The sequence below is a fragment of the Gambusia affinis genome, linkage group LG09 (genome assembly GCF_019740435.1).
Source record: "Gambusia affinis linkage group LG09, SWU_Gaff_1.0, whole genome shotgun sequence".
NCBI lineage: Eukaryota > Metazoa > Chordata > Actinopteri > Cyprinodontiformes > Poeciliidae > Gambusia > Gambusia affinis.
The window spans coordinates 24,353,924-24,367,955 of NC_057876.1; the positions used below are offsets into that span (position 1 = coordinate 24,353,924).

The 14,032-nt window shown below is 38.2% G+C and overlaps 1 protein-coding gene across 1 annotated transcript in view; it reads left to right on the forward strand.

Moving 5' to 3' along the window:
• glra1 (glycine receptor, alpha 1) overlaps nucleotides 1–14,032 on the forward strand; it is a 118,865-nt gene that overhangs the window by 43,071 nt on the left and 61,762 nt on the right. The window contains exon 6 of the mRNA XM_044127358.1: nucleotides 4,710–4,748. Within this exon, the coding sequence (XP_043983293.1) occupies nucleotides 4,710–4,748 (39 nt within the window). The remainder of the gene's footprint in view (nucleotides 1–4,709; nucleotides 4,749–14,032) is intronic.

Genomic DNA, 14,032 nt, shown 5'->3' on the forward strand with positions numbered 1-14,032 from the left:
AACAATCTTTTAAAATAAATCTAACTGAAGCGGGGACTTTTGTTTAATTCGTGTTTTAAAGCTGATCATTGTTTCTTTGAAGTTCTTATTGGTAATCCAAGGCTTTCCGGTTGTCTTGAGTCTAAATATAATAGATGTGATGCAAAAAAATTGTTTTTGGCCACTAACAGGAGATGAACATGTATTTATCTTGCCACTCAGTGAGGAGAATTGTAAAAATGAAATCTCCATGGCCACTAAATTCTCACTCCACTTCATTTTTGTTCAGATTTCTTGAAGAAGGAAGATTTTTTTTATTCTTCAAATATTTTTGTGTTGTTTCCTTTAGTTGTTCTAAGTGCAGCGCCATCAGAAGTGAGGAGGGTGAACAGGCTTTTCAATTAGTTTGGATCGTTTGACATAATTCAGTGTGAAAGCAAACTGTACCAACTGAACGTGTAACAAATGTTGCAACCTTGGCCTCTGATCGAACCAAGTCTACCAGACTATTGAGTGGAAAAACACCTTAAAGCTCAATGTATATAAAATAAAAACTCTCTCAAAAGCAAAGAAACAGAACAGGGAAAAGTCTGATGTGTGAGGATTTGATTTGTGGCACCACTGAGCAGCCACAGTGGTTTCCCTCTTTCAGCTGTTATCCTTTCTTTCACTCTGCTCCCTCAGCTGATTTGCCAATGCTCCCTCCTCCCGTTTGCTCCGAAATCCCCACGATGAGCGTGAAAAGAAAAAAAATCCCTCTGAAAATCCACCGCTGTGTCATTTTACCACTGAACGCTGAACAAGTGGATATGAGTCCAGTATTAACAGAGAGGGACTGTGCTGCTCTTCTTTTACCCTTTCTTTGTCACAGCTGGAGCACTTGTTGTTTCACATAGTGTCTCCTTTTCTCCTTGCCAGAGTTGAACATGTCGACGTGGGATGGTAGTTATTAGCTGTCAGAGCTTGACGTTCATTTGGTCTTATCAGCACTTGTTTAATGGCTACTTAATGGGATTAATGGACATAAGGTAATGAGTGTGGGATGGGGGACTGGCTGCAGGGGGGAAATGAATGGTTGAGGGAGCAAGGAAAGGGAAGGAACGGCAACAATGCTAATGGCTTACAGACTTGGAGGGAGTTGCTTCGGAAAGCAGTTTGGTAAATTTGGCAGATGGCAACTGTGCAGCTCTGGGTTTCACATGCAAACAGAATTTTTTTTCCTTTATAATCATACCAGTGGATATTGCTATTCTGCAGCGGCTTTGAAATGGACACAGGAATTTCCACACCTTTCTCCGTCTTTTATGTTGTGAGTCACTACAAGGATACAAGCTGAAAGCTGCAGGAGAAAGCAGTCGTCTATGCCCAGAGGAAAGATCCAAATGTGCTTTCAATATTCCACAAAACAGACCTCTCTTCTCTGAGCCACTAAATTCGATTTGGGATAACACTGAACCAAACGGGGAATTTTAATGTCGTCAGAGCTGTGAAACTCCCCGGAGTTATCACAAAGATATTGATCATGCTTCATCATGTAGCAGGAGGAGACAGACTGGCAGAGGAAGTGAGGTGAAGAATATAAAATAGGTTAATGGTAAAAGGAAGCCAAGAGTCTGGTGCCTCTCAAAACTAAGAGGAAAGGACGACAATCAGAAAGGAAATCTCCACAGATACAGTTGAAGTATTTTTTCAGTTCCATGTTTGGTATCAAGATTTGCTACAAATACTACCTATCATTATTGTTTTTTTGTGATCTAAAGATAGTTGAAACATGGGCCCTCTTTAGCTTGAGGCGGTGCAAAGCTAATCTGGGATGTGTAAGAGGACTTGACAGCTACATTACTCTGCCTTCCTCCCTCAACAGTCCACCCATCCACAGCTAATAAGTTTAAGAGAAGGGGAATACAGCTTTATTAAAGGCCATTCAGTCCTCCAGTGAATCCGATCACGCTTCTAATTACTAGCTTGAGGGAAAAAGTGGCCGCAAGCTCCCTGCATTGTTTTACAAAGACTCACAAAGAAATTCTTATTGTTTACTGCGATGACAAACAAAAAGCTGTTTTCATGTTTTTTAGGTGATAGGAGACAGTAGAACTAATAACAATAAAAAGATTATAGAAACGCAACAACAACAACAACAACAAACCCAGGGAAATTAAATTATATCCTTTTGAGGTCAGTTTCTGCCTCAAGCTGAGGGGTTCAAGGAGCTTTGTGTTTTGTTTACAAGTAATCACATGGTGGGGCAGGAGTCGGATTGATGGACTTGGGCATCGCCTACTGTAATGTACAGCACATCAACTGCTTGTTCTGTCAAAAAACAACAAAAGAGATTAGTTATAAAGATCAGATCTCAGCTTACCGGTTTGTTTATGTTCCACTCCTCACCTGTGGTCATGAGATTTGAACCTTGAGAACAAAGCAAGCGTCCTCCATAGGATGACTGGGCATCTAACCAGGAAGTCCTCTGGATTTCTCATTTTCTGATTTTCCCCTTTGTGGGACGATAAAGGCTGTTTCTATAAAATTCTATTTTATAAAAGTATTGGGCCAATGTTGTGAACATCTATTTTAATCATTTGATGTCTGCTAAGGTCCATGAACCAGCAAAAGTTACACAAAAAACATTGTTTTTTGTGTCTTGTGGTGCAAGACCACAGTTTAAAATGGACAATTTTCTGCAAGGCTTGGTGTGTGACATAAAACGTCTTATTTGTAGTCAGATCCATTTTTAAGTTGTTTTTACTTGAACTTTTTAGTAAAACATTCTGAAAGGGATCTACTTCCTGTAGGTTTTGAACCATGACTAAGATAGATTTTTATGTAGGAGCTTATACTACAAGTATCTATGCTGAATTTTATTAAAAGTGGTAAAAGTAGAAGCAGGGGATAATGTCTTCTTAGGGGGAAGCCTCCATGGCCTGTGGCTGTCAAACAACTATAGTTAGCAGCTCTTTAAGGTCTGGAAGCACTACCTATAATGAAAAGAAATGCAACCTACCAAGTGTAGCTCCTTTGTTATCTTGCACAGAGTCAGTGGTTTTAGTTACATCTACATCATCTCTGTACAGCCAGCAGTTAGATTGTTGTCATCACTGTAAATTGCCTCAAGCAATGAGGATTATACAGTATGAAAAAGACCAAGTAGCTTTGATTTTTAATGCTTAGGAGACCGAGGCTTGGGATGTTCGACAGGCTGCCTGACCACAAGGTTAAGCTCCTCTGGGTTTAGTCTGGACACAGATAGATTTAGGAATGGGTTCGGTTAGATTATAGAGTTTAAGTCACCTTCCTACAAACAGTTTATGTTGGCAGTGAAAGCTTTTAATATATACTAAGAGCCAGTTCCGATTTTAGGGGTTTGACAGTGACTGATTGCAGTATTACTCCCAGACTTCTGCTCGGTGCTCTTGCCATCACTCACTATAGCAGTTGTCGAGTAGAGTGAGCCAGATTTGGTCTGGTTCAATCAGTTCAGCTTGGAGGTAAAATAGAATATCAATCAACAAATCTAAGCTCCAAGAGTTAAAATACCTTTGAATGTTTGCTGAGTACATCTTATGACAACTTCCAAATGTTGAGAAATTTGTTCTGCTTGACAAACGTTTGGTAGGTGAGTATTCACTACATCTTACTCCAAGTTTATAGACGACACGCCGGTTTGATTGTGTTGTGGGTTTTGATAGAACAACTGCTGATCAAAGCAGCAACACAACTTTTTGACTTTGCGCCTTACACTTTCTGGAACTTTCCAGACAAATCCAATAAATCCAATAAGCCACCAATCTTCCATGACACATCGGGCAGAGTCCGCAGTCGAGCACTAACTTTCCCAGAGTGAACAGGGGGAAAATGCCTTGTCGCTGCAGAGCTATGAATCGTTCGGCCTCTACTTCCAGTTACTTTACATTAGCAGGCTGGCATTTCTCCATTATAAATCAGCCTCGCTGCAGCCCGAAAGTTCTGAAACTGAGATGATGTGGCCCATTTGTGAAAGGTTACAGATTTACATCATGGGCTCCATTTCAGCCAAATGACTTCAATTTAATGATGCCCATTAAGAGCGAAAATAGGGTTTTACTCCACATTTGGAGATCATTTATGAATTCTGGGCTTTTTTTTTTTAATCTGGATTGAAAGTATTGGAAAGGACAAAGAATTGATTTGAGAATTTTAGTTAAAGTTGTGGTTGAAAATGTAACTTACCATTACAATGTTGCTATAAAGAATACAGAAATAAAAGTTTTCTTTAAGGCAATGAAAAGCCAAAAATGAAGCCAGTTTGACATGTAGTCTTTGCATCCCTACCCTTCCTCCTCGCCCTCCTTTCTCTCTGGCCTCCTGCATCTCCTTTAGTGCATTTTGCTAGTCTTATTTAAGCTCCTCTTGACAGAGCCGCATTGCAACCCTCCTCCTCCTCATCTCAGTGCATTGCCTCTCCTCTCCTGCCCGCTGCAGTATGGCAGTAGATTGTTTCCTTACAGACTCGTTGCATCCCTCCTCCCTGCTATTGCCTTCCCCACTGTCCCTCTCAAGTCTCCCCCTCTGCCACACACTCACCTTCGCTGAGTGTTGGCAGCAGAGCGACACCTTAGATAGTCGAGCCTTGCTGTCTTGTTCGCTCTGTGATAGAAGAAGCTGTTGTTTTCCTTAATGAGGACAAACAACATATAGTCGGTAAGGTGGTGTTAGTATTTGCTGTGTTTAATTCTGATCTGTTTTTCTATTAGACCCCAAAGGCTCGAAAAATGAAGCTACTCACAAGAAAGGTACTTTCCTTTTTCTTTTTCAGTTTTTTTAATTTCTTTATTTTATTTGTTTGTTGTTTTGTTTTTGCTCCTCTTCTTTTCTTCCCGGGCCATCGTTTTTATGTTTACCAGTCACTCACGCAGTAATGGGGCAGTTTCCAGATGTTGAGAAGAACAACGAACATTGGGAAACGCCTTCCTGATGTAGATGTAGAGATTGCCTTGTGTGGTTGCTCTTTTTATGAATTAAAGTGGTTAAGAATCTTTGTGACTGGAAATGTCAGCGGTTTTTAAAGCTTCTGTCTACTTAATTTGTTGTGCTGATGCATACACTTTTCTCCACTAATGCCTGACAATTTTTTTCAATGGTTTGAGTCAGTCATTTCCTAAAAAGAAAATCTGACAATTCCTGGACATTTAATCTTTTTATTTTTTTTTTGTCTCAGTCAATACAGATGACTTTTTGCAACTGTTTTAGCTGCAATGGAAAAATATGAAGTTGAATATGACAATATTGTTTATAAATTATAAATGTTGGACACTCATTTTTTGTCATTGAAAGTAAAGCATTCACTTAATGTCTCTGTCCATCTTCCCATTGCAGACATTGTTATTTTGATGGGAACCTCAAGATACCAGTTATTGTTAGTTTTTAAAAATGCTGAGTCAATAAAGTGGAATGAAGATGCAATAAAAATGTCTGCTCTTTACCAGATTATAAAGTAATTTAGATTGAACTCCCAGGTATACAAAACAAAATGATTCCACACTGTTATTGTCTAAAAACAAAGAGTCCAAATAGGGAAGCTGTGTATGTAAAACAAGTTCACCATATGAAGGTGAAAAGATATCAGTATCTACATGGAAAAAGAAACTGTTGCTATATAAGAATCTTAGAAGCTTATGAGGCCATTTCCAAACTTACAGAAAAACATTATTGACATTGGAAAGCAATTTAAGACATTGATTCATCCTCCCAGTGGTGAACCTCCCAGATCTGAGAATACAATGCTAAAGGAAGTGACTACATAGTAAGAGCCACAGAGCCAGTGTGTCACACAGCAGACAAAGGAAACCCAAATCCAATTTTTTTGCCCATTTGTAACCCTTTTCCAACTTTTCACGGCAGCCCAAACAGCCCAATTATGATCTCTTCACCCTCCAGAAAATCAGATTTGTGCCACTTTCAAATATGGGACTGAATCTGTTACTTATCCTATAGTTTCCCCAGCATCTGCAGTCTGAACGGTCATGATAAATTTCATCACCGACATCATAATTTTGCCAGACGTGGTAAATCGGGACATACAGTGGTGACAAAAAGTGTTTTTCCCTTTTCCCATTCTCTATTTTATTGCATCTTTGTCACACTTCAGTGTGTCAGAGCATCAAATCAAAGACAATACAAGTAAATACAAAATGCAGTTGTTAAACAAAAGTTTGATTATAAAGGGAGAAAAAAATCCAAACCTACATGACCCATTTATTGCCCCCATCCGGATTAACATAGCTGTGATTTTTCACTCCTGAATTATCTGTTTTTAGCCACACACAGGCCCCTGCTTTCAATCAAGACATACATTTATTAGGACCTGCCTGACAAAGTGAAGTTTACTGAAAGGTCTTCAAAAGCTAGACATCAACCTGTTAGGTTTAGTAATCACTTTTTCACACAGAGCCATATAGAATTTGATTTTTTCTCCTTTATTAACAAAATCCTTCATTGAAAACTGCATTTTGTGTTTACGTTTGTTGTCTTTGACTAATATTGAAGTTGATTTGATGTTCTGGAAAACTGAAGTGTGACAAACATACAAAAGAATTAGGCCTTAAAAACAATGCAGCAAGCAGCGCTGAAACATAACTTTTTTTTGCTTTGTGGTTGCCTTTAATTAGCAAAAAAAACTTATTTCAGAAAACAATTAGAAACTGAGCCTGCTATGTGCAGTGCACCCTTACATGCTGGAGTCCAATACACCATGTTAAATGTGGATGACAGGGCAAATAAGGGTTGACTGAAAAGATTAAGAAAATAATCTCTCTAAACAATTAAATCCAAAGTGAAGATATTTGGTCATGTTGCATAACCCCATGTTTGGGTTAAACATATAACCACAAATACCTCAGTTCAACTGTCAAGCACAGTAGTGGATGGCTGAAGATTTGGGTCCATTTCACAGTCAATGGGATCTGCACACCTTGGAGTCAGTGTGGTGGGAGATTAACGTTGCTGCCACAAAAGAAAACATTGGATATAAGAATATTTTAAAAATTCCACCTTTATGTGACACTGATTAAATTAGACATAAAAAACTACTTTAAGTTGCTACTATCATTACGTGTACTTAGTTTTTCCACACAACTGATGTAATTTTTGCCCAATAAATGGAAATAAATAATTTTTATTTTATTTTTCTGTACTTGTTAGATTTAATCAATTTAAGAACTTGGTAAAGACCGGAGTAATATAAATTGTTCTATTGATAATCATAAAGATTCTCCCTGAAATAATCATTGTGTTATCCTCTCATTCAAACAAATCTAAAACAGCTAAATATAGATAAATTAGGGGCTGCATTAATGTGGTTTATAATTCCGAAGCTCTGCAGGTCTAATATGTTTTTCAAAGCTGCGACATCCTGTGACACCAATCTGGACCCTGGTCATTGATCCTGACTCAGCACAACCTCTGTTAAGCTGAAATGCTTTGTCCAAAGCAGCATTTGGATCAATGTGGCCTTCTGCAGGGAGAAACAAAACAAGCCAAAGAAAAAGAGAAAGTTTCAGAGGGAACATCTTCTGGGCGACCTTCCAAACTCTGTAAGCGTCTTCAGGACTGATCAAACATAATGACTTTGGTTTCCATTTTCAGAAACGGTGACTCATTTTATGTTAAAACATGGCACATAAAAGGATAATACTCTGTAGGGTAATAAATTAGAGGTTGTAAAATAATTCACTCTCAGTGAAAAGGAAACATGATGACATCATTGTGTAGTCATTAGACCTCATTTAGTCCTGAATGTCTTAGGCTAAATTTAGACCAATGTAAGGCCATGAGTTTGGTTTTTGCTAATATGCTGCAAAGATTTGATAAATTCATTATTTCAGATGGACAGTTCAGTAGGTCACTGCAAGTTATTGGCAGTATCATCTGATTTAGTTTGTCTCATTGCTTTAAAGTGGTGTAGGCGATACAAAGAAAGGAATCCTGTAATAAACATGCTCAATCATGTTCAGTTTGATGAACAGAGTCAAGGTCATAACAATAAAAATAAAATCCTGAACCACTGGACTAGCAAAACTATTTTTGACCTTTATATAAGGGCAATTAAAGCTGGATATGGAGCAAATTGCAAAGGTGATACATTGCGATGCCTGTTTTATGCCAATGCTCTATAAAAGACTGTCTGCACAGTTTAACACACTGAGTGTACTGAAAACCTTACACATGTGGTCCACCTGAATGGACCAGAGTTTGTTTCCACCATTGATCTGCACTTTTTGTGCAGCTTTGAATACATTCAAGAGAATCATTGAGTGTATTGGATCTTCGATCAAACGAACTAAGACCAACTATTTGAGGTGGTTTCCGACAGCTTCCAAACAAACTCTGGTGTGTTTATCGTTGTATGAATAGACGACCCTTGACCCGATCCAACTACAGGAAATATATTTTCCTTTTGGACTTCACAAGCCACTGTTGCTGGACTTCCTCTGCTTTCTTTATATCGATGCAGGTTGTCGGTTAAAGAGGCCAGAGCATCTTGTCTCATCCTGCTTGCAGCTAAATTTAACTCCATCCCAAAGTTATAAATATTCTGAAAAACCAGCATTGTATGAACTGCTCTTGACAAAATGGTATTGTAGTTACAACAGTGGACAAAACAAAAGCATCCAAGAACTTTCCTTTTGTGAATGTACCCTAAAATAATATAAAAAACATGCTCAAGAACAGGCAGTGTGAAGGAAAATATCATTTGGACCATGGGATTAAATCAAAGATCAACTTTTTCACGATCTGCTGCAGATATTTCCTTTTGTGTCTAATTACACTGAGTGAATAATGTCTTCCAGGGAGAGTATTGGTTTGCAGACTAAAGACCCCAATTACCTCCTGAGCTTATTCTGTCGGCCACTGCTGTCAGCTTCACAGGAGAACACGCTTTATATTAGCAGGCAGCAGCCTGTCTGCCTCCAGGCAGTCGATATGCATAACTTACCCACTGGCTTGGCAAAGGAAGAAAAAATAACGGAAGCTACAGAGCTAATAAGTTAATTTCTCATTTTAATGTTCAAGCAGCAGAAGCACAATTATATCTTAAGAAGTCTGGAGATGTGAGAGGACAAGTGTGGATATCAGTCACAGAATAAAGGCTGATGATGGTAGTTCACAGAGTTGCAATGAGTAACATTGTTTCACTGAGTTAAGGAAGAATGTTTCTGGGTTTCTGTTTTATCTTAAAGGGGCAGCATCTGTGTTCTTCAGGCTATTACAGTAATTTTATAGCATAATTAAGTAACTATGGTAAATTCACTGGTTCTAAAAATACTGTGTATATCTAATGTGACTTAAAATAAAATTTACTGTCTAATTTAAATGACTTAAAATTGAGGCTCTGTCACTTTAAAAACTCCTGCTCCCTCTGAAACTTTCAGGAAGTCATAACATCGTTCCTCTGTTAATCCTTTAGCAATGCTTTTACCAGCATTGCACAGATAAGAAACTTGAATAATTTGCTTAACAGATGTTCAGTTCCACCAGGTGTTTGCTAAATCCTGCTGGCTAGTCTGAAGGAGTTGAGTGGGGGAGTCACGGAGGAGGGCTGCTCTGTGAGGCAGAAACCTGGAAGCTGCAGTTCCAAGGAGGAGCTGTGTCTTAAAAGCGGAGTTAGGTCCACCAAGGTGTTTTGCACAGCTGAAAGGTTGCCATGGAGATTAACAAATTCCTTAAACATGCATGAAAGAACCAAGGCAACACTCAAAGTACGTTATAACATTATAATATAAAACTCAAAAAAAGTTGACTTTACATAATACTGCCCCTTTAAATCAATATTTATTGTTATGTACTTTGTGATTTAATTTAGTAAAAAAATAAACTCTGATTTTATGATAATTAATTTCAACATAAATATTGTTTATGTGTAGATGACAGCTGGGTTTAGAGTTGAAACAAAGTTACAGTCAAAGGCTGAAATGCTGGAATCAAATGTGGACATCAGTTTCTTCAATACAAGTTTGGTTGTTTTCCAAACAGCCGTTCATGAAATATTCATACACTTTTATCCTAGTTGAAAAATCAAAAATCCATTTTGGTAGTAGTTTGGAAAGTACCAAACTAGAGTTAGTTTTCAAGCAAACACAAACAGAAAGACGTTTCTATAAATGAGAGAAAGTTTGGGTGGGTTGAGGGGATTTCTCCTCCAGCATGTTCAGCAGAATCCAGGGAGCAGGTCAGGCCCTCGAGTCTCGCCACAACCACTGCAGGCAGCAGCCGTTCCTCCTGATTAGAGACTGCGCTCTGCTCCTTCTGTTGTCCAATATTCAGCACATTTTACACGCATCTCACCTCCTCTCACTGGCACTTTTATGTCTGCAATGTTAGGCCAAAGGATATCTGATGACACAGTCTGGGCTCTCCTTCCCCCTTTAGTGCGCTGCACACAGCCTGCGGATTCAATCCGGTTCTGCAGATTTATGCTCGGTTATGAGTCCTTCTCCATTGAGGACAACCCTGTAATACGTTTGCAATGAGCTTTAGAGAAGTGACTGCAGCATGGAGCATATTGTCGTTATTCAACTTTTCATTGAGAGAGGAAAAAAATTGCTGCTATGTAGATTTATACTCATCCAAGTGGCCTGCCTTATGGCGCAAGTCTTTATAACGTGATTGCACGGTGCTGCAGAAAGCTAACACTGCGAAATGGCTACTCAAGGCTGAAGCACATTGCATTGTTTAAGTGAAGGCAGAGCTGAATATACACTCACACAGATTTATGCTAGCTGAAGTGGCCTCTTTCAAAGAGTATATTATTGCTACCCAGTGATGCAGAAAGGATTCGCAGCTGTAAACGTAAGGCTTAAGACACGTTCAACAATTACAGAATTTATTTGAAGAGACATTTTGACATGAGTAGAGAGTAAAGACTTTTAAGACTTAAGCACCTAAAATATTTCCCTGATATACAAATTTGTAATGCAACATATTTGCATTGTTTTTAGAAGCAGCAGCCAGAAAGTAGCAGTAATCTTGCAGACAAATAAAACCGGTAATCTTAATTTTATGCATCTGAATACTCATGGCATCAGTCAGTGTGTGTAGGAAGCACAGTGTGCATTTCAGAAAAGAAACTGATATTAATTAGCAAAGAAAACTACTCAAAATAAATCAACTGCCATCACATTTCATGAAGTTGGAGCATACAGAGAGGGATCTTTAGGCAATGCAAGGCAACTTTATTTATATAGCACCTTTCAGCCAAAGTCAATTCAAAGTGCTTGTACAAAAAATGTTTAAAACAACATACAACAAGAAGATAATAAAAGTAAGCAAAGTAAAGATCAGGCAGATTAAAAATGAACAAAATAAACATTGCAGTTTTGAATATAGTTAAAAAAATAAACATCTAAGAATAGGCAATGTCACATAAAAAGGTTTTTAACCTTGTTTTTAATAAAATCAAGGTGGGGGCAATCTTACAGTGAGCAGGAAGCTTATCCCAGAGTGTTGGAGCATAAAATCTAAAAGCTGCTTCACCGTGTTTAGTTCTGACTCTCAGAATAGTTAGAAGGTTTGATTCTGATGATCTTAAAGGTCTATATATCAGTGGTCCCCAACCACCGGGCCGCGGACCGGTACCGGTCTGTGGACCAATTGGTACTGGGCCACGCAAGAAATAATTAAATATGCCCATTCTATGTATTGAGTCTGGAGGAGCTTTTATTTTGAAAATCCTAAACCGGATGCTGTCGGTTACGTCTTGCGTGCCAACATGGAGCAGAATGAGTAAGAAACAACGGCGTTGGTGTCGATCCTTACAACGGCGCACTATTATGAAGTGCTTTGTAAACCATTAAGGAGATTTTAAATTCTATTGTTTGAGTAACAGGTAGCCAGTGCAGGGATCTTAGAACTGGACTGATATGCTGATCTCTTTCTGTTCTAGTTTGGACTCTTTAGCAACTCCTCCTTATATAAACTTTCTAGGCAGTCTAAAGTGCTGAGCCCTTTTATTCTCATTTCTCTTCAGCTCACCATACAGGTTTTCTATAGGTGTCAGGTTCGGACTGGTGAATCATTTTTGGCAATTTGTTTTGAGTCATTATCTTGCTGAAATCCTAACCCATTTTAAGTTTTTGTGCAGATACCATCAGGTGTTTATCTAAAATACTCTAAAACAATCTCCCAGAATGTATAGAAGGGCACCAGGCCCACGCAGTCACAAATCTTACAAGCTAAATAACAGTGAATTTAGGTTGTAGAAACACTGTTGACAGTGTATTTACAAGCTCCATTAATCCTGGAATGTTGGTTGCTGAAAATCTCAATTTCATCTGAATAAAGAGTTTATTTTTGAGTTAAAGACCCACTCGCATTTAGGAAACTTTACACCAGGCATGTAGATTGTTTTTAATAATTTTTATGAGTAATTGGTGACCCTACCATGCCATATATTTTTGCTCCTCTCTAGCAGTGAGATTTGGAAATTTATTTACCACCTTTACCATCCTTCTAGCTGTGACTAACGACAAGATTCTTGGTTCTTCCTCAGGCTTTGTTCGCCATACTTCCAGTTGTTTTAAATTTAATTCTTGCTCTGTAGATTTCCAGCACTCATCTCTGATAGACAGTCAGTAAGTTTCTCAATTCAGAAGCTTAAGATGCTGCAATATGTGAAAACTGCTTCCGTATGCTGAATGAAGATTTTTTTTCTGTGCATATTTAGACCTAAATATGATCACTAAGTATTTTATTCACCCCAACATGTGCACTTTGGTTACCATATGTTAATCTGAGAATGGGTTTGGAGAAATGGTTTCAAATCATGAATTATGTCCGATTCCTGAGAACATACAAACATAAAATTAACTGCTTAATGATAGATGAAAATTAGGGTAATTTTTATATTCTTAAAATTCAAAAATGGCTTTAATGGAATTGATTGGAGAAAACTGTGATTTAAATGTTCATCTTAAATTTCTATAGGCTGTTACACATGCAACAATAATGTCGTAACAACAAAGTTCTGCTTATTGTGTTGAGAACATATCTTCTCAACACAATAAATTACAGATTTTTGCAGATAAGAAGAAAAAAGTTCTAACAAAGTCAACAGTTTGTCCTGTGATATAAGCAAAAAAATGACTTGTGGACAAAAATCTGTATGATACAGATCAGGCTGAGACTTTGGGAAATGGCAAAGAGCAAAGCTTTATTTCGTCTGCAGATGGAGAACAAACACAGCAGCGAGCTGCTCTGAGTTCTGATTTGGAGCTGCAAGCCCTCACAATATATAGAACTCATGTTACACAATGTGGTCACTCCAGTTTCAGTTGAACAATATACACGCCACGTAACCACACTGGAGGGTCAGTTAACTCCTTGGATGATAAACATCTTCTTGTTCAAATATGTGAGGTTCCAAAAATCAGGTTTACTAATGGAACAATTTTGCATAACAAGAACATTGTCAAACCAGAATATCCAGCAGGTGCACCAATCTCTTAACACTCTGAGCTGGTGATTTTCCATAGAGAAACTTCTTAAGACTCAGGGCTTATTCCATCATGCTACATCTATCTAAACTATCTGTTCTTTTCTGTTAACAAATACTGGCGTCTTGCTGTGGTATGTATGGTGAAGCATTGTCGCTATCAGCCTGCTGCAATTGCTGCAGGGAGACGTCAACAGGAAACCTTATCTAACTGGTTCTGCAGAGACTCTCTAGCCTTCATACTCTAACAGGTTGAACAAAACTAATGTGGTTAAATGAGAAAAAGAATTAAATAAAATTCTTAAGAGACATAATAAATAATTTTTACTTCACAGACTTTTAATTTTATGTTAGAAATAATTGAAATAAGATCGCCAACGCCTGTGAAGGTGTAATGACTTTAGATTTGGAAGAAGATGAAAATTAACTTGGGAGGCTCAAAGTCTTCATGTGCATTATTATTATTTACTCCTTCAAGATCAATACTTTAAATCTCCCCTTTTCAAGGGCTCACTGCTGAGATTCTCCTGACATGTACGGCAAATGCAGCCTCTTGGTTTTTAATCTTTGCCTCAAGGCAGAAAGGCT